The sequence below is a fragment of the Canis lupus genome, chromosome 5 (assembly GCF_003254725.2).
Source record: "Canis lupus dingo isolate Sandy chromosome 5, ASM325472v2, whole genome shotgun sequence".
Lineage (NCBI taxonomy): Eukaryota > Metazoa > Chordata > Mammalia > Carnivora > Canidae > Canis > Canis lupus.
In genome coordinates, this window is record NC_064247.1 from 34,687,096 (window position 1) to 34,705,356 (window position 18,261).

General features: G+C 42.1%; 1 protein-coding gene, 1 long non-coding RNA gene and 1 other non-coding gene across 3 annotated transcripts in view; 1 reads left to right on the forward strand and 2 right to left on the reverse strand.

Annotated features, from left to right (window-relative positions):
- The window catches only part of LOC112647633 (uncharacterized), a 30,143-nt gene extending 20,865 nt beyond the window's left edge, over positions 1-9,278 (reverse strand). Inside the window, exon 1 of the long non-coding RNA XR_003128391.3 lies at positions 9,056-9,278. This is a non-coding gene — a long non-coding RNA (uncharacterized LOC112647633). The remainder of the gene's footprint in view (positions 1-9,055) is intronic.
- Positions 608-736, reverse strand: LOC112647681 (small nucleolar RNA SNORA25). Its single transcript, XR_003128427.1, has one exon. It is a non-coding gene; the product is annotated as a small nucleolar RNA SNORA25 (small nucleolar RNA).
- LOC112647632 (60S ribosomal protein L37-like) lies at positions 7,538-7,897 on the forward strand. Its single transcript, XM_035716692.2, has one exon. It carries the CDS (start codon positions 7,538-7,540, stop codon positions 7,829-7,831), a length of 294 nt encoding a protein of 97 aa, XP_035572585.1. The 3' UTR covers positions 7,832-7,897.
- Positions 9,279-18,261: the final 8,983 nt, after the last annotated feature.

Sequence of the window (18,261 nt, forward strand, 5' to 3'; positions counted from 1 at the left end):
CTTGTGGTTTGCTTTTTCTTCTTCTTCTTTTTTTAAAATAGTTTTTTGGTTTGTTAGTTTGTTTTTTAGTAGGCTCCACAGCCAACTTGGGGCCCAAACTCATGTTCCTGAGATCAAGAGTCATATGTTCCACTGACTGAGCCAGCTAGGCGCCCCTCTTTTTCCCCTTCTACTTGATTTCATAAGACAAGATTTTTCCTATTTTGTTTAAAACTCTTAATTAAAAAAATTATTTAAATTCAAGTTAGTTAACATACAGTGTGTTACTAGTTTCAGGGGTAGATTCAGTGATTGATCAGTTGCTTATAACACCCAGTGCTCGTTACATCAAGTGCCCTCCTTAATGCCTATCACCTAGTTACTCCAACCCCCAATCTTAATTTTTTTTAATTAAAAAAAGTACACACATGTAGAATAGAGAGACTAATCCAAGGCAAGCTCAAGAACCCATCACACGGCTTCAACAATTAGCAAGCAATCTTGTTTCCTCTGTCCGCTCCCTACTCCATTATCTAAAGCAAATTGCAGACAGCACTTTATTTTATCTGTAAAGACTCCAGTATGCAAGTTTAGTAATTTCTCTCTTTCTTTTTCTTTTTCTTTTTTATCTCATATCTCCTCAGGAAACCACAGCACTATTGAGTGACCATTACATCCTATAGAGAATTTCAATATTTGGTCACAGTGTTAAGAGCTCTTGGCTTCAGCCCCCCAAATTCCCTCTTTGAAATGACCTAAGTAATTTCTTAATATTATCGGAATTCAGTCTGTGCTCAAATTTTCCCCATGTGAACATTACTGTAAATGTTCTCCTTGATTTGGTTCTGAGGACACATCAGGAAGAATTGGTGGGTGGTGTGGAAAGCTTGAATCAAGTGCGAGACAGTGAACTAACAAAGATGTACCCCAAATGGAGGAAACCAGATTTCCAAAAGTTCAGTAGAAAGAAATACATCTGACTCCATCTCGTGCCTCGCTGTCCAATGTGGTAGCACTAACCACATGTGGCTGCTTGCATTTAAATTATTTAAAATATAGTTTGAAAGTCAGTCCCTCAGTTGGCACCAGCCACTTTTCCAGTGTTCAGTGGCCATGTGTGGTTGGTGGCCGCCATATTGGATAGGGCGGACAGGACATTTCCACCATTAAGGAAAGTTCCATTGGACAGCTGGTCTAGAGACAAAGAAGAAATGAATGGTACTTACAAGAGGCAAGAGACACTAAACAATTTTTTTAAAATCTGCATTTATAATCGTGGAAGGTCTTGGAAGAGGGCAGCATGCCTACATGGGGAACTTGACTGACTTAATATTCGAGAGGCAGTCGGATACATGCCTCAGGTCTCACTGCTCATTTAACAGCTTTAATTGAACAATCTCCACTTAGCCTTATGCCAACAAGAGGTTTGCTTTATTTTTAAACTAACTTCCTTTTCTAAAAGAAAGAAAGAAAGAAAGAAAGAAAGAAAGAAAGAAAGAAAGAAAGAAAGAAGGAAGGAAGGAAGGAAGGAAGGAAGGAAGGAAGGAAGGAAGGAAGGAAGGAAGGAAAGAAAGAAAGAAAGAAAGAAAGAAAGAAAGAAAGAAAGAAAGAAAGAAAAGAAAAGAAAAACCCTATTCATGCTCAGCAGTGGAAAAACTGAAGTTAGCCCAGTCTTATAAATATCAGCTATGTCCAGCTACTTCCAGTTTAAAATAGTTTCATTTCGAGAACACATTCTGGCATATTCAGGTTGGTATTTTCTATGATAGTCCAGTTCAGAGCCCCTGCTCTGGGCTTGAGAAGTAGAGGACAGCTTTGTCCAGTGGGGCCCCTTCCCTTTGTCCTTGCAGTCCCTCGTGTCTGCTTCAAGGGTCCCCTTGTGGAAAGTGAAGGAGGATCTCTCCTTTCTCTGCCAGGCTGGGCTTCTCTGTTTGATGGATCCCTCAGTGTCCGGTGGTAGCTGTGCACTAGTGGAGATCCCAGGTAGTACTCAGCTGTGATGCCATCCTCTATAGAGGCAGTGACCCTGACAGTGTGTCTATCCAACGTCCTAGGCTGGGTGGACCTTTAAAGGCAGGTAGTCAAGCTTTCAGATGCTTGGCCACTCCACCTCTCAGCAGGAGATTTCCTCCTTGGTCAGCTGGGCTGATTCCCAGGTCAGCCCACCTTTACCCAGCATGGTGGGACCTTCCAGTATGGGTTTTCTTGTATGAAATGCCATGGATGAGGCACCATCTTCTGTGTGTCCAGGTGTGCTACCCCACAGCTGCATACACCGGTGAGTTGCCAACTGCTAGTTAATAACCTCAAGAAACAAAAGGGATTACATGCTCCCATTCCAGATTCTCTCTTCTATCTCATGGGTTCCTCCCTTGGAGTCCACCAATTTGAGAACACAGATCAAGAGTCCCCATATTGCATGAGGTAGGGGCAATAGTTGAAGATATAATTACTTCATAAAGAATTCTGCTCCTTCTCAAAGACATACTTCATTCTCTTTTGTCCACTCACTGCTTCTCTTCTCTCTTCCTGGTACTTGGAGCTACTGACCCAGTTTAAAAGGGTATATTAGGTATCTGTTGCTATGGATCAAATTATCCCCAAACTTAGCAGCTTAAAACAACAAATTTGGGGGCACCTGGCTAATTCAGGCAGAAGAGCATTGGACTCTTGATCTCAGGGTCCTGAGTTTGAGCCTCCCATTGAGTGCAGAGTTTACTTAAATAAATACACTTAGAAAAAATGATTACTATCTCACATAGGTTCTGAGGGTCTGGAACCCAAGTGTGGTCTAACCGGGTGGTTCTGGCTCAAGGTGTCTCACATGGTTTCAATTAGGATGTCAGCTGGAGTTGCTTCATCTGAAGGCTTGAGTGGGGCCAGAGGTGCCACTCCTAATATGGCACAATCACAAGCCCGTGGACCAGAGGCTTTAATTTCTTGCTGCATTATGAAACTGTCTTTTATAACTTAATCTCAGAAGTGACATACAGTATCTCCTTCCATATTCTGTTAGTGTCAGACCAATCTTCATACAGCATTGGTGGGGGGGGACCTAAGGGTGAGAACCCCAGGAGGCAGAGATGCTGGGGGTCGATAGAGGCTGGCTGCCATGATGAGGTCTACTGATTGTGAGGATCTAGCTAGGCATCAAGCTGTCTTTTAACTTAACCTCTCAGTATCAAGCAGGTTGTTTTTACCAGGCAAGAGCTTTTCCAGGAAAGACCCAGGAATGCTCTTTGTTACAACTACCTTATACACCCTATAAAATTACGTCTTATTATTATGCAAGTAACATGTATTAAGTGCAGAAAAGGAAAACACAAAGTAAAAAAGCAGAAAAAAGTCATCTCTTAGTTCACCATTTTGAAGCAAGCTCTAACATTATGGTTTTACAGAATTTTCTATATGGATGTTTACAGAATCTTCCCTGATGGTTCATGCTTTTTAACAACCATTTTATTTTATTTTTTTTTAAGATTTTATTCATTTATTCATGACAGAGAGAGAGAGAGGCAGAGACACAGGCAGAGGGAGAAGCAGGCTCCCTGTGGGGTGCCTGGCGTGGGACTCGATCCCGGGTTTCCAGAATCAGTCCCTGGGCTGAAGGCGGCACTAAACCGCTGAGCCACCAGGGCTGCCCACCATTATTATTATTATTATTTTTAATATGTGTCAATGATTCTACTTCTAAGAATTTACTTAAGGAGATATTCAAGTCCATGAGCAAGGAGTTAGCTTCAATCAGTTTAACCCAATATATTTACCTGATAATCTTTAAAAAAAAAAAAAGATTTTATTTATGTATTTATTTGAGTGAGAGAAAGCAAGCAAGAACATGGGTCGGGGCAAGAGGCAGATGGAGGGGCAGATGGAGAGGGAGAGGCAAGGGAGCAGAGAGCCCAACACAGGGCTTGATCCCAGGACTCTGGGATCATGCCCTGAGCTGAAGGCAGATGCTTAACCCACTGAGCCACCCAGGTGTCCCTATTTACCGAATATTTTTAATGTTGTTTAACATTTGTTTGCATTTCAGACTTAGAAATATTTCCTTTTTTAAAAAATATTTATTTATTTGAGAGAGAGAGACAGAACATGAGCAGGGGGAGGAGGCAGAGGGAGAAGAAGTAGATCCCCGCTTAACAGGGAGCCCAACGCAGGGCTCGATCCCAGGACCCTGAGATCATGACCTGAGTTGAAACACCCAACCAACTGAGCCACCCGGGCACTCCCAGATTTAGGAAATATTTAGTGGTTTCTGGTTCCAGAAGTTTTTATGCTCATCTAAATTTACTTAAATTAACTTTTTGAGTGGTGAGATTTTTTTTAAAGTTTCTACTTTCTTTGCATTATAATCAAAAAAGGTATAATTATGGCCTTTCAGTGCCCTCTATGGCTACGATTTTTTTTTTATCACTTTCTGGTTTCTTTGTTCTTTTCCTCTGAAGTCTGAAAGAATTTTTCAAATTGGTCCCTACACATGAATACTCACCTTTTATAATTTAAAAATTCTATGAAAATATTTAATGAGATTAAGCAGATGGAGTAATATTTATAACACTTTTAATTATATAACATTTTTAACATATTTATAAGTTATACAAACTGCCATCATCAGGTTAAGAAATCAAACAATAAGCAGTCTCTTCGAGGCTTCCTCCTCCCTGACCTCCCACCCCACCACTGGTAACCACTGTTCTGATGTTTGTGTTTATCATAATCTTGCAACAAATATATGAATCTGTATACAATTCATTGTCTAGTTAATGCAATTTTTCCCTTATGTAAATGCAGTCAAGTTGCATATGTTCTTCTCTGAATTTTTTCTGCTTCCTTCTTAAAATTATGTCTCCGTGACATTCATCTTTGTTGACGTATGTGGCTGCAATTAGTTTCTACTGTGCCTTAATATTTCATTGTGTGAATGCACCACATCATATCAATTCTGTCCCTGGACACTGAGAAATTCCTGAATTCTTGCAATTACAAACAACACTGCAGTGAACATTCTAGTAGATGTCATCCAGTGCACATAGGCAAGGATGTCTCTAGAGCCGTCATGCCCAAACTTGGCTGCACATTACAGTCACGTGAGAATTTAACAACTATTGATATGTGGTTTGTATCCCCAAGACATTCTGATGTAACTAGTACAATGTCTAATATGGACATCAGAATTTTATTTTATTTTATTTTTAAGACTTTATTTTTAGACAATCTCTATCCCCAATGTAGGGCTTGAACTCACAACCCCAAGATCAAGAATCTCATGCTCTACTGACTAAGCCAGCCAGACACTCCTAATTTGGACACCAGGATTTTATTTATTTATTTATTTATATTTTTAAAAAGGTTTATTTATTTATTTTGGAAAGAGAGAGTGCACGCACATGCACACAAGCAGGGGAGAGGGACAGAGGGAGAGAGAGAGAATCCTCAACCAGACTCCCCACTGAGGGTGGAGCCCAACACTGGGCTCAATCTCAGGACCCTGAGATCATGACTTGAGTTGAAAAATCGAGTGTCGCTTAACCGACTGAGCCACCAAGGCACCCCTGCTTTTTTTTATGATTTCCTTGCACTCTTCCTTTAACATTGTGGGTTTTTTTTTAAGATTTTGTTTGTTTGTTTATTTATTTATTTATTTGAGAGAGAAAGAGAGAGAGAAAAAGAAAGAAAGAGGGAAAGCATGAACAGACAAAGAGAGAGGGAGAAGCAGACTCCCTGTTGGGCAGGGATCCCAATGCAGGGCTCCATCCCAGGACTCTGAAATCATGACCTGATCTGAAGGCAGACACTTAAACCACTGACCCACCCAGGTGCCCCCTTTATCATCAGTTTAGTGCTACTTTTTTTTTTTAGTGCTACTTTTATTTATCTTGGTCTGTTGCCTTTGCATCTATTTTTCTTCTTATGATTTTATATTTCCTGAAGGCTACATCTTCTTGTACCCGATGGTGGCTGCAGAAAAAGTTTGCCCACAATCCTCCATTGATCTGGCAACAGATGGCTCCCAGTAGTTTGTTCTTCCTATAAGTCTACAATCTCACATCTGCTTTTTTTTCTTCTCTCTTTTTTTCATAGGCCCCAATTGCTTTTCTTTTCTTTTAAAGTTTTTATTTATTCATGACAGAGAGAGAGAGAGAGAGAGAGGCAGAGACACAGGCAGAGGGAGAGGCAGGCGCCCTGCGGGGAGCCTGATGCCAGACTCAATCCCAGGACCCCGGGATCACAACCTGAGCCAAAGGAAGATGCTCAACCACTGAGCCACGCAGGTGTCCCTTCTTCTTCTTTTTTTTTTAATTGCAGCATTGTTGACACACAATGCTGCGTGAGTTTCAGTTATACAACACAGTGATTCAACAAGTGTATATGTTACGCCATGTTCACAAGCTACCACCTGTCACCACATGATGCTATTACAGTCTCATTGACTATATCCCTGATGTTGTATCTTTTATCCTTGTTACTTATTCATTGCATGACTGGAAGACTGGGCTTCCCAATCCCCCCACACTCTCTGACAACTACCAATTTGTTCCCTGTGCTTATAGGTCTGTTTCTGCTTGGTTGTTTGTTTGTTTGTTTGATCTCTTAATTTGCTCTTGAACAAAGTATGACCTGATGTTTGTCAATGAGTAGAAGGCAAATTGCCTGTTTTCTCATCGGGGCAGGATCCCATGTCCTTCCCAGTCTACAGCTGAAGCAAGGCTTTGGAAGCACAGGTCCTGGTTCACTTCCTTGATGAAAACAGGCTCTCACTTGGGACTGCACAGTTCTACGAGGCGGCACTTTCCTCTTGCTCCCGTCATAGCTTTGGGAAGAAGTCAGATTCCACTGATTCAGCCCCAAGTCTGCCTGCATTAGCGATAGGGCAGGAGAAAGGTAAAATGCCAGTGGCCTTCTCTGAAAAATATGCACTGATAATAGTGTCTGTGGATTAACTGTACAAAGGACCTGGCATAATGTCTGGCAGATGGCAAACATTTAATAAATGGTAGCTGCCATCATTATTGGTATTTTGTTAGTGTAGCATATTTTTGTGTATATTATTGACATGCAGCATTATTACTGTTCACCATACTGGAATGCAAGGTTAACAAAAGTAGAAGTATTTGTCCATTTTGTTCATTTCTTTATTCTTACCAACTAGAATGGTGTATGGCCCACGGTAGACACTCAAGAAAAATTTGTTGGATGAATGAGTTTTTGGGAATTTGGAGAAGCTGTAGTAGAACTTGCTCACCACGTGCCATTTTGAATCAGAAGTTGGTAGCGTTGTTTATAATAGTGAACTTGAATCAACCTACGTGTCAAATAGCAGGGCTTTGTTGAATGTGAACTGCACATCATATGCTGGAATGCCCTGTCCTTGTGCAAATCATATTGTGCAATCCTCTTGATGGGGGAAATATTACTTACATTGTTGGAATGAAAAAAAGAGCATTACAAAATGTATATACAGTATGATCTCAAATCTAGATGTGTGTGCAGAGAAAAACTGAAAGTAAGGTTGAAAAGCATGGTCCAGCTCTTTGGGGTCTGCTGCGGAAACAAGATGATGAAGGGGATGTCATCGTTCGGAAAGCGTCGCAATATGATGCACACGTTGTGCCGCCACTGTGGCTCTAAGGCCTACCACCTTCAGAAGTCCACCTGCAGCAAGTGTGGCTACCCTGCCAAGTGGAAGAGAAAGTATAACTGGAGTGCCAAGGCTAAAAGACGGAATACCACTGGGACTGGTCGAATGAGGCACCTAAAAATTGTATACCACAGATTCAGGCATGGATTCCGTGAAGGAACGACACCCAAGCCCAAGAGGGCAGCTGTTGCAGCATCCAGTTCATCTTAAGGATTTCAACGACTAGTCAAAATAAACGTTCTGGTTTTAAAAAGTAAAAAAAAAAAAAAAAAAAAAGAAAAAAAAAAGAAAAGAAAAGAAAAGAAAGAAAAGAAAAGAAAAGAAAGAAGAAAGAAAAGAAAAGAAAAGAAAAGAAAAGAAAAGAAAAGAAGAAAAGAAAAGAAAAGAAAAGCATGGTCCATTATCACTGATGATTCTTTTGCATTCAAAGCCCAAGAGGAAGGGAGGAAGGGCACCTGGCTGGCTCAGTCCATAAGAGCATGCAACTCTTGAGTTCAGGTTTGTGAAATTGAGCCCCATGTTGGGTGTAGAAATTACTTTAAAAAATTAAAATTTAAAAAGTCCAAGAAGATATGTCTGTTTGGCAGATCCCAGGTGATGTGTTCAGTCTTGCTGCAGGAGACGCTGGGAAAGTGGAGGTCAGTAATGATTAGCTCTGCTTTGTGCTAACACTTATGTGAGCATGGGGTTCTCAAGACAAACAGGTTTGGGTGCTGATCTACCAAGAGGGATTATTGGTAAAAGAAAGGAAGAAAAGTGTTAAGAGTGGGTTTGGTCAATTCAGTTCAACAACTATTTCCAGACTGAAACTATTTCCAGACTGATTAAAGATCTAAAAATTCTTTAAAGCATTTAAAGCAAAATGTGGAAGACTATCTTTTTTTTTTATCATAGAGGTAATGAAGGATTTTCTATCTTTTTAAAAAGATTTTATTTATTTATTCATGAGAGACATAGAGAGAGAGGCAGAGACATAGGCAGAGGGCGAAGCAGGCTCTCTGCAGGGAGCCTGATGTGAGACTCAATCCCAGGACCCTGGGATCACACCCTGAGCCAAAGGCAGACACACAAACACTGAGCCACCCAGGCATCCCAGTAGTGAAAGATTTTCAACATCAAATATGAAGAGCATAAACTAGAACGGGAAAAAAAAAAAACCCCTGCTAAATTCGATGATATTAAATGTTAAACCTTTGTTATCAAAAAGCACCATAAGGCAAAAAGATGAGTCAAGATTGGGAGAAGACATTTGTGCCCATATAACTAACAAAAGATTAGTGTTTAGAATATTTAAAATAATTTCTACAGATGAGTAAGAAAGAAGAAAAACAATCCAATATAAAAAAGTCCCCAGAATGTTGTTTTAGTTATTTGTTGCTACATAAATTTACCCCCAAATGGTAGTTTTAAAACAACGAAGGCTTATTGTCTTACAGAAAGTCAGGAATTCAGGGGTCTCTCAGCTGGGTAGTTCTAGAAGGCAAGATGTCTCCGAGGCTGGAGTCATCCATATTGTACTCACTTCCAAATTCATTCATGTAGCTGCTTTCATGGAGACCTCAGTTCCTTGCCATGTGGGCCTCCCCAAAGGGATCCTCACAGCATGGCAGTTGGCTTCTCCCAGATGGAGTGATCCAAGGGAAAGAGAGTAACTAAGATAGAAACTGCAGTGTCTTTTACAACTTAATCTTAAAAGTGACATAACAATGCTTTTGCCATACTCCATTAATCTCACAGACCAGCCCTGGGCACAGTTTGGGAGGAGACCACACAAGGGTGTGGACACTCGGCAGAGATTATCGGTGCCATCTTGGAGGCTGGCTTAGCACAGTTACAACATGGCTCCTAGAAGAAGAAACTCCAAACAACCAACACACTTGTGAGAAGATGCCCCGTGTCACTGATATCCAGGAGAATACAAATTAAAAGATTGAGGAACTATTTCATAATCCAAACTTTTGGCAGCTGTTAGGAGATCTGACAATTTCAAATGTTGGTGAGAATGGGGGAAGAAAGGAACTCTAGTGCTGGCAGGAATAGACATTGGAACTAACTGGTACTTGTAAAGCAGTCCAGGAACATATATTTGAAGATGCTCACACCCTATGACACAGCAATTCCCTTTCAACAAGGGATATATATTTTTTAAGGTGAGATTATGAAAGAGTTAAAATGAACCAATTAAATCTCTATGTATGGATATGGATATAGTTCAAAACACAGTATTGATGAGTCCTGGGAAGATACAGACATGCAGTGTTACTTATGCAAATATATATGCTGAAAGTACAAAATGTAGAGGCACGGCGGTGGGGGCTTGGTAGGTTAAGCATCTGCTTTTGGCTCAGGTCATGATCTCGAGGTCCTGGGATCGAGCCCCATGTTGGGCTCCTTGCTCAGTGGGGAGCTGCTTCTCCCTCTCCTTCTGCCCCTACACTCTGCTCTTGCTGTATCATGCTTTCTCTCAAATAAATAAATAAAATCTTAAAAAATACATAAAAGTACAAAATGCAAAGGAATGACGTACTCTTCCTTTTGGAGGTGGGAAGGGGATGAGAATGGGCCTTGAATTGTGTTTGAGACATCCTATTTCCTCTAAAAAACCAACCAACAAACCAACCAAAAATCTTTGAGACAAATATGACTAACCACTAACAACTGTTTTGTCTTAGTAGTGGGTACATGGATGCAAGCATGATCTTAGAAGTACTCCACAACTGACAGCCCCTGGGTATCAACCACTCAGAACAGACACAGAGTGTAGGCCTGGAGTCCCATCCCGAGGTCCCAGCCTTTGCATCAGCTGCTGCACTGTCGGTTGGTCCTTGAGAAAGACCTGATGCCATGTAAATTCCCACCAGAGCTGCTAGGTAGGTTCCTAGATAAGTACTTCTCAGGGTGAAGGCATGCCTAGTAGATCGCCAGGGGACCCACTTCTTGGCTGTCTTCTCTTCAATGGTTTCATCTGTGACTTGGATGAGAACAGCAGAGACACTGAGTCAGATTTGCAGGTGATGCAAAATCAGAATGGATGATGAGCATATGTGACTGAACCTCAAAACTCTTCAACCTCATACTTGACTCTTAAGAGGTGAGATCGAATCTTTAATGTAGTTATCATCTCAACAGGAGAGAAAGAGACACTAGAGCCAATTAAATAAAATTAAAGAGGTATAAATACAGTATCTCATTTGGTTTAAAATCAACGACTACTTATAGACACCTGGCTTGGCGGGCTATCGTGAAAAATCCAGGAGTCTTAAAGCCTTTTATAAAAGTCTTAAATCCAGGAAAGGCAGTTATGGGATGGAGTGACTCCATGTTTTCTTTGCATGGGAGTGGTTTTCCTCCCACAAAGCAGGAAAAAATCTTTTATCATGGGAGTATAAACCTAGGAAGTATAGGTTTCTTTAAAAGCCTTACAAGAAAACACATATTTTAAAAAATATTTTATTTATTTATTCCTGAGAGGCACAGAGAGAGAGAGAGAGGCAGAGACACAGGCAGAGGGAGAAGCAGGCTCCCTGAGGGGAAACCGATGCGGAACTCGATCCCAGGATCCTGGGATCACGCCCTGAGCCAAAGGCAGACGCTCAACCCCTGAGGCACCCAGGTGTCCTAAAAATATATCTTTCGAACTAGCAATTCAAACTCTGGAATTTTTTAAAAATATTTTATTTATTTGTTTGTTTACTTGAAAGAGAGAGAGCACGTGCACAAGGAGGGTGGGGGAGAGGGAGAGGGAGAGAATCCCAAGCCAACTTTGAGCCTGATGCGGGGCTTGATCCCAAGACCCTGAGATCATGATTTGTGCCAAAACCAATAGTGGGATGCTTAACCAACTGAGCCACCCAGGTGTCCTCCAACTTCTTGGAATTTTTAAGAAATCATCAGTTATGCTAAGTTAGACAGAGAAATGCAAATACTGTATGATATGGCTTATATGCAGAATCTAAAAAAGCCAAGCTCAGAGTGGTGGTTAGCAGGCACTACAGAGTCGGGGAAATGAAGAGATAGTGGCCAAAGGGTGCAAATTTCTGATTACAGGATTAACAAATTCTGGAGAGGCAATGTGAAAAAAAAAAGTGGTCATTTATGTAATTAGGGAAGAGACTAGAAGAAACAATGATCCTATTATAACTTTCATGTTCCCCTGGTGGGGGTCACATTTTAAGGGTTCAGAGGAGTGGTTACCGAGACATTGGCAAAATTGGAAATTATGTTCAACAACTAACTGGTGAGAGACTGGGGGCTGTTTATCCCAGTAAATCAACAAATAAGGGAAAGTGTCCTGTCCTCAAACAATTGAATATCCATCATAGTCAGGACATTGGCTCAATGTTGCTCCAGGAAACAGAAAAGATTTGCCTCAGAAAACAGTAAAAGGGTAGAAGTTACAAGGAGCAGAGAGCTGAGCTTGCTCTAGGGAGCAACTTTCTAACAACGAGGGATTGTTACTATGGCCATAATGAGTTGAATCCATCAGGGTTCCTTGTTTGCCAACAATAGAAAGAGACTCCAGTTAACCTATGCAAGAAAAAAACAATTATTGGATGATTTGAAGCGTCTCATAGCAAAGAGCCTGGGGAAACAGCCTTAGAAAAATGAAAGAATATTCTATCTGAGTCATACGTAGGGTGTTATGTGGAAACCGGTGGTAATTTTCATCCAAGAATATTAAGGATGTACCTCTGAAAACTCTCTGGTGTCCTCTTCACTATCTGATACAGTTCCACTATCCATGAATTAAATGAAGCTTTTCTGGGATCGCCTGGGGGGCTCAGTCTGTTGAGCATCTGCCTTAGGCTCAGGTCATGATCTTAGGGTCCTGGGATCAGGCCCCACGTCAGGCTCCCTGCTCAGTGGGGGAGTCTGCTTCTCCATCTCCCTCTGCCCCTCCTCATGTGTGCTGTCTCTCTCACTCACTCTCTCAAATAAATAAATAAAATCTTAAAAAAAATAAATAAATCTTTGGTGAATCCAACCTTTGTTATACTCTGCATCTTCTGGATATTTGATTAGGTCCAACGGGTTTTGAAATCCGAAAGCCACTTTTCATGTAAATGGGTACTTCTGTTTCTCCTTTCCCAAGGTTCTGCTTCTAAGTATTCACAGATGTCCCCTAGCATCATGTTTTGGGGTTTGGTGAACAAGTTCATGTTTGCCCTCAAAACTCCTTTCTTTTTTTCTTTTATTTTTTTAAGATTTTATTTATTTATTCATGAGAGACACATACAGAGAGGCAGAGACACAGGCAGAGGGAGAAGCAGGCTCCCTGTGGGGAGGCTGATGTGGGACTCAATCCTAGGACCCCGGGATCACGCCCTGAGCCCAAGGCAGATGCCCAACCACTGAGCAACCGAGGTACCCCTCAAAACTCCTTTCATTTTGAAAATTGCGAAATTTCCCCAAACCCCAGGTTCTTGAGCCTGTGGAATGATCCTTCCTAGGAAAGGCAGTTATGGGATGGAGTGACTCCATGTTTTCTTTGCATGGGAGTGGTTTTCCTCCCACACATCAGAGCATCATGTAGCTAGAACAAAACTTGAGTGGAAGGCAAGACGTGGAGAATAAGGAACCAAAGGGAGAAAGGAATCAATTCACAATTCCTACACCATACCAGGCATCTCCTGGGCACTTGTGTAGGCAGGATCCCTAGCATAAGCACAGACATTGACTGAATCAGATTAAAGCAGGAAAAAAACACATAATTTTGAGGCTCTTGGGTAGTGTACAGAATTGTCAGAAAGATTAGATAACCAGACAGAGCAAATAGGCAGAAGTGAAATGGGGCTTCGCAGTCAGAGAATAGCAAAAAGCTTGCCACAGAACTGGTTCAGTTAAAGAAAAGAAAAGAAAAAAATAAAGGTGCTGGCCACCAGGGCGCTCCTGTGCCAGCACCTTTAAGCTCTAGAGGCCAGAGCTCACACTGCTGACTCTTCTGGCCTGGACACTGGACACTGGACACCAAGTTTGATATCACCATCACTTATATGTGGCCATCACTCCCAGCCCCACCCCAGGCCTCTCTCCTAGTTTTAATTCCCCTCTGCACTCTCATTTAAAGCTAGGAGCATGAGCAGGATGCCTGGGTGGCTCAGTGGTTGAGCATCTGCCTTTGGCTCAGGGTGTGATCCCAGGGTCCTGAGATCGAGTTCCACATCGGGCTCCCCATAGGGAGCCTGCCTCTCCTTCTGCCTGTGTCTCTGCCTCGCTCTCTGTGTCTTTCATGAATAAATAAATAAAATATTTTTAAAAATTAAAAAATAAAAATTAATCAATCAATCAATCAATAGAGCTAGGAGCGTGAGCATCTGATTGGCGGGGTGGAGGTCAATCCACCAATGTCCACGTTGGCACTTGACATATTTTTCCAATCCAATTGTCTTAGGTACCCCATGAGTGGGATATTTCCTGCATCTTTTCAATGGCTGAATGGAGGTTCAGATAGGAACAGAGTTGAACTGAGATCAGGCAGTGAGTTAGTGACCTAACAAGGGCTAGAACCCTGACCTCCTCCCTTTTCTATTATACCACGATGTCTCTTACCCACCGGGCACTAAATTGAGCCCTGGACACAGCAATTCTACAAACTAGGCATTATTATAGCCATTTCACAAATCCGGAGATGGAAGGTTACTCAAGGTTCTCCGTTCATAACTGACGGGGACTGAGATCGAGTTGTTGAAGGCAAGACATGTAGAAAAAGGAGCCAAAGTCAAAGTCAATCCTTGGCCACTACTCTGTATTGACTCTTGGAGAAAGAAAAGTTGCATGAGTCTTCTCTTTCTTATGCTTTTATTTTTTGTCAGGCAGGTCTGGGGGTCATATCAAGTGAGCCCCTCTTGCCCAGACATCCATCTCACCCAGTAGTGCCCTCACCCCTCCGTCACCTAAGATTGGAAGCCCAGAGCATTCTCAACTCCTGGCTTCTCACTTCATATATGATGAGTTGCCAACTTCTTTTTCACACGTAAGGGTGTCTTCAATTTCTCCTGCTTTGGGCTCATGGCCACATCTCCAATCCAGGTCTGATGACTTTATGCCAGTAATCTTTTTTTTTTTTTTTTTTTTTTTTTGAGAGAGAGTGAGAGTATGAGCAATGGGGGAAGGGCAGGTGGAGAGAGAGAGAGAGTTGGAGAGAGAGAATCTTAAGCAGTTTCCATGCTCAGTGCAGAGCCTAATGTGGGGCTCAATCTCATGACCCTGATATGACCTGAGCCAACATCAAGAGTCAGAGGCTTACCCGACTGAGCCACCCAGGCGCCCCTATGCCAGTAATCTTGCACTGTCTTCCCACTTGGTTTCCTTGTCTTCACAGTCTTCCTGGAGCCCATCTGCATGCTGGCAGCCGAGGTCTTCATGGTGGGCATCATGGTTGACTCTCCACTATCATTCATCTCAGGTGGTCCAAGCCAGCCCTGGCAAATACCTCTATCTTCTGAAGGGGCCACATGACCCAGTGAGACCTGGGGAGGGGTATCTGCTGGGGGGATGCTTCAGGATTTGGTTGTGCCTGAATGTGACACTGACCATTTTACATTTTTCAAATGCAAGACTAAAGTGATAACTAGTGTTTGCACAGTGGAGATGCAGAAATATCAGGGGTCTTTGGGGGATTGATTACTCTATGCCTGTAGCCTGCCTACCCCTGAATTTTGGATTAGGTGAGATAATGAATGTCCTTATTGTTTATGCTGGGTTTAGTTGGGTTATTTGCACCAGAAAGCATGCCACTGACAGTCATTTAGTTAATATGAATCTAGTGGTTCCCCTCCTCTGTGGCTTTGCCTTGCCTTTGGAATCAGGGCCACACTCTTTACCGTGACTTGTGAAGCCCCTGGTGGGCTCATGACCCATGCATCAGCCCCTGGGCCTTAGAACCTCCTAACCACTTTCCCTAGGCCCTCAGCTTGTGATTACACAATCCTGCCTCCTCGTCCCTTAAAACATCCTGCACATCTATGCTGTTTCTCCTTTAGAATGTTCTTTTTTGCTTTCTCCATCTACCAAACTTCTTTTCATCTTCCAGGATCAGCTCAAGTGATGACTGCTCTTTGAAGTGTTTCCCTAATCCCTAGGCAGAATTAAGGAATCGCTTAAGTATCTCTGAGCACTTTGTGTCTGTGTTCTGGTGCTTTCTGCCTCCTTACTGCACAATCACAGGCACTTATATTCCTGCTCCTCTGCTGAACCATGGGCTTCTTAAAGACAAGGGCTACATTTCATCCACCTTGTAGCTCCAGTATCTTGCGCAGGTGATGATTCTGTGTGTACTCGTGAAATTTTGTTTTAAAGATTTATTTACTTGAGAGAGTGAGATTGCACGTGCATGAGGGGCATAGGGGTGGAGGTGGGGGTGAGCAGAGATTGCAAGCAAGTGGAGGGAGGGGCAGAGGCAGAGGGAGAGAAGCAGATTCCCCACTGAACATGGAGCCTGACATGGGGCTCCATCTCATAACCCTGAGATCATGACCTGAGGCCAAATCACCCCACCCATGTGCCCCTGTACTAATGACATTTTTATTGAAAAATCCTTGTTCATTCAGATTGTAGATAACTTGGCATATGGCTATTAATCATTTATTTTTATTAAAAAATTGAGCAATACGATCAATAATAATGTCTTGAGGACTTTGCAGCTTAAGATACTTTTTTATATTTTAAGACTTTATTTATTTATTCATGAGAGACACACAGAGGGAGAAGCAGACTCCCTGCGGAGCGCCTGACTCAGGACTCAATTCCAGGACCCCAGGATCACCATCTGAGCCAAAGATGCTCAACCACTGAGCCACTCAGGAGCCCCTAAGATGCTTTTTAATATACATTACCTCAATCCCCACATATTGGTACAACACCAATAGTATCCTCACTTCGCAGATGAGGAAAGGGCACTCCCAATCAAAGTATATTTGTTGAGTCCTAATGATTTGCATAAAATGTTATGTAAGAGATAAGCTGTGGAGGGAGGTCACAAAAGGGTAAAGACCATAGTCTCTCTCTTCACAGAGCTTGCAATTTACTTGGGGAGATAAGAAATAGTACAGAATATTTCAATCGTGAGAGACAAGAACAATGCAGCACAACAATGAAGAGATGTTGAAAGCAGTGATATATTCCATAAAAAAGAAGGATACAAAACATAAGTACCATAAAATTAAGATGGAAGATAACACTGTGGGCTTGCAGTAGAGGTCTGTGAACGATCTTCCAAAGAAGAATTGAACCAGGGACACCTGGCCGGCTCAGTCAGTAGAGCACGGGACACTTCATCTTGGGGTCATGAGTTTGAGCCTCACATTGGAGACAGAGATTACTTAAAAGAAAAAAAAATGAACCTAAATTTTAAGCACCAGTGGGATTTCACAAAATGGAAAAGGGAGAAAGGTATTCTCTGTGAAAAGTGAAGGCTTACCACTGTGCAAGGAAGAGAAGATAATGGAAGCCTCAAGAAATGAATTAGAGTTTGGATGGATGATGGATGGATGGGTGGATGGATGGACGAATGGATGGATGGATGAATGTTTAGATGATAGATAAAACAGGTGGGGGTGGGTAGATAAACGAATAGAGAATAAATAAATCCACACTTCTTTGAAGCTGGGCTCATTTTACTGAGACTGTCTCCCAACACAGAAGCATGATGATGGGTTGTATTCTTTCTGTAGAGCAACTTGGCTTTATTTGTCCAGCCAAAAGGACTTGCGAGTATCCAAAATCACACTGAATTAAGACACTTGAATATGGTCAGAACTACAAGGACATGCCTGGGCTTAGGATGTAATCAGGTCAATGTGGCCTTTTAATGTTATGTGTGGGTGTGTTTTCTCACAAACACATGTGCAGAGACACGCACATAATTTTGGGGTTTTTCTTTTCCTTTTTACTGTGTCATGCCAAACTTTTGTTTTGACTGGATTATCACTTTCCAATTTCCCATGGGTGGGAGGCCAAAGCTCCATGAGTTGGCATAAATGAAATACTTGGACCCATAATAATAATGGAAGTAAGTGTTTACTTAACTTGGGTAAAGGATACAATTCAGCTGGTTGGGTGAAAAGAATATTCCTGATGGGAAAGTGGTTTTGGCTCTTTGGTCCCATCCTTATTCCTGACAAAATCATGTCCTAGATTGCTGGGTTTGTGTGATCTGCATGAGGTGGGAGTTGTGTCCTCCTCTGGCTTTTCATCCCTAACAACGGATAAAGCCATGTTATTAGCAGGAAAAATCTTTTATTTTTGCCTCCTCCACAGTGGAACCCATCATCTTCATTCCTGGGACTGACTTTCTGCTTGGGCCACAGAATTGGGGGCCATGCATCAGAACATTCCACCAGCACAGGGGCTTTCCAGTCTAGGGTTTTTCCTATGGCGGACCTACCTCTGTCTAACCCAGTATTTGAACTCAGCTTAAAATGTGCCATTTTTCTGGGGTGCCTGGTTGGCTCAGTCAGTTGAGCAGCTGACTCTTGATTTTGGTTCAGGTCAAGATCTCAGCATCCTGGGGTTGAGACCTGTGTCTGGCTCTCTGCTCAGCGGGGAGTCTACTTGTCCCTCCCCCCTTTCTCCTGCTCATGCTCTCTCTCTCTCTAAAATAAATAATTAAAATCTTTTTTTAAAATGTGCCTTTTTTTTCT

Bases quoted from the DNA above. Each gene is read 5' to 3' on its own strand.
- LOC112647632 (XM_035716692.2), top strand. From the start codon at position 7,538: ATGATGAAGGGGATGTCATCGTTCGGAAAGCGTCGCAATATGATGCAC.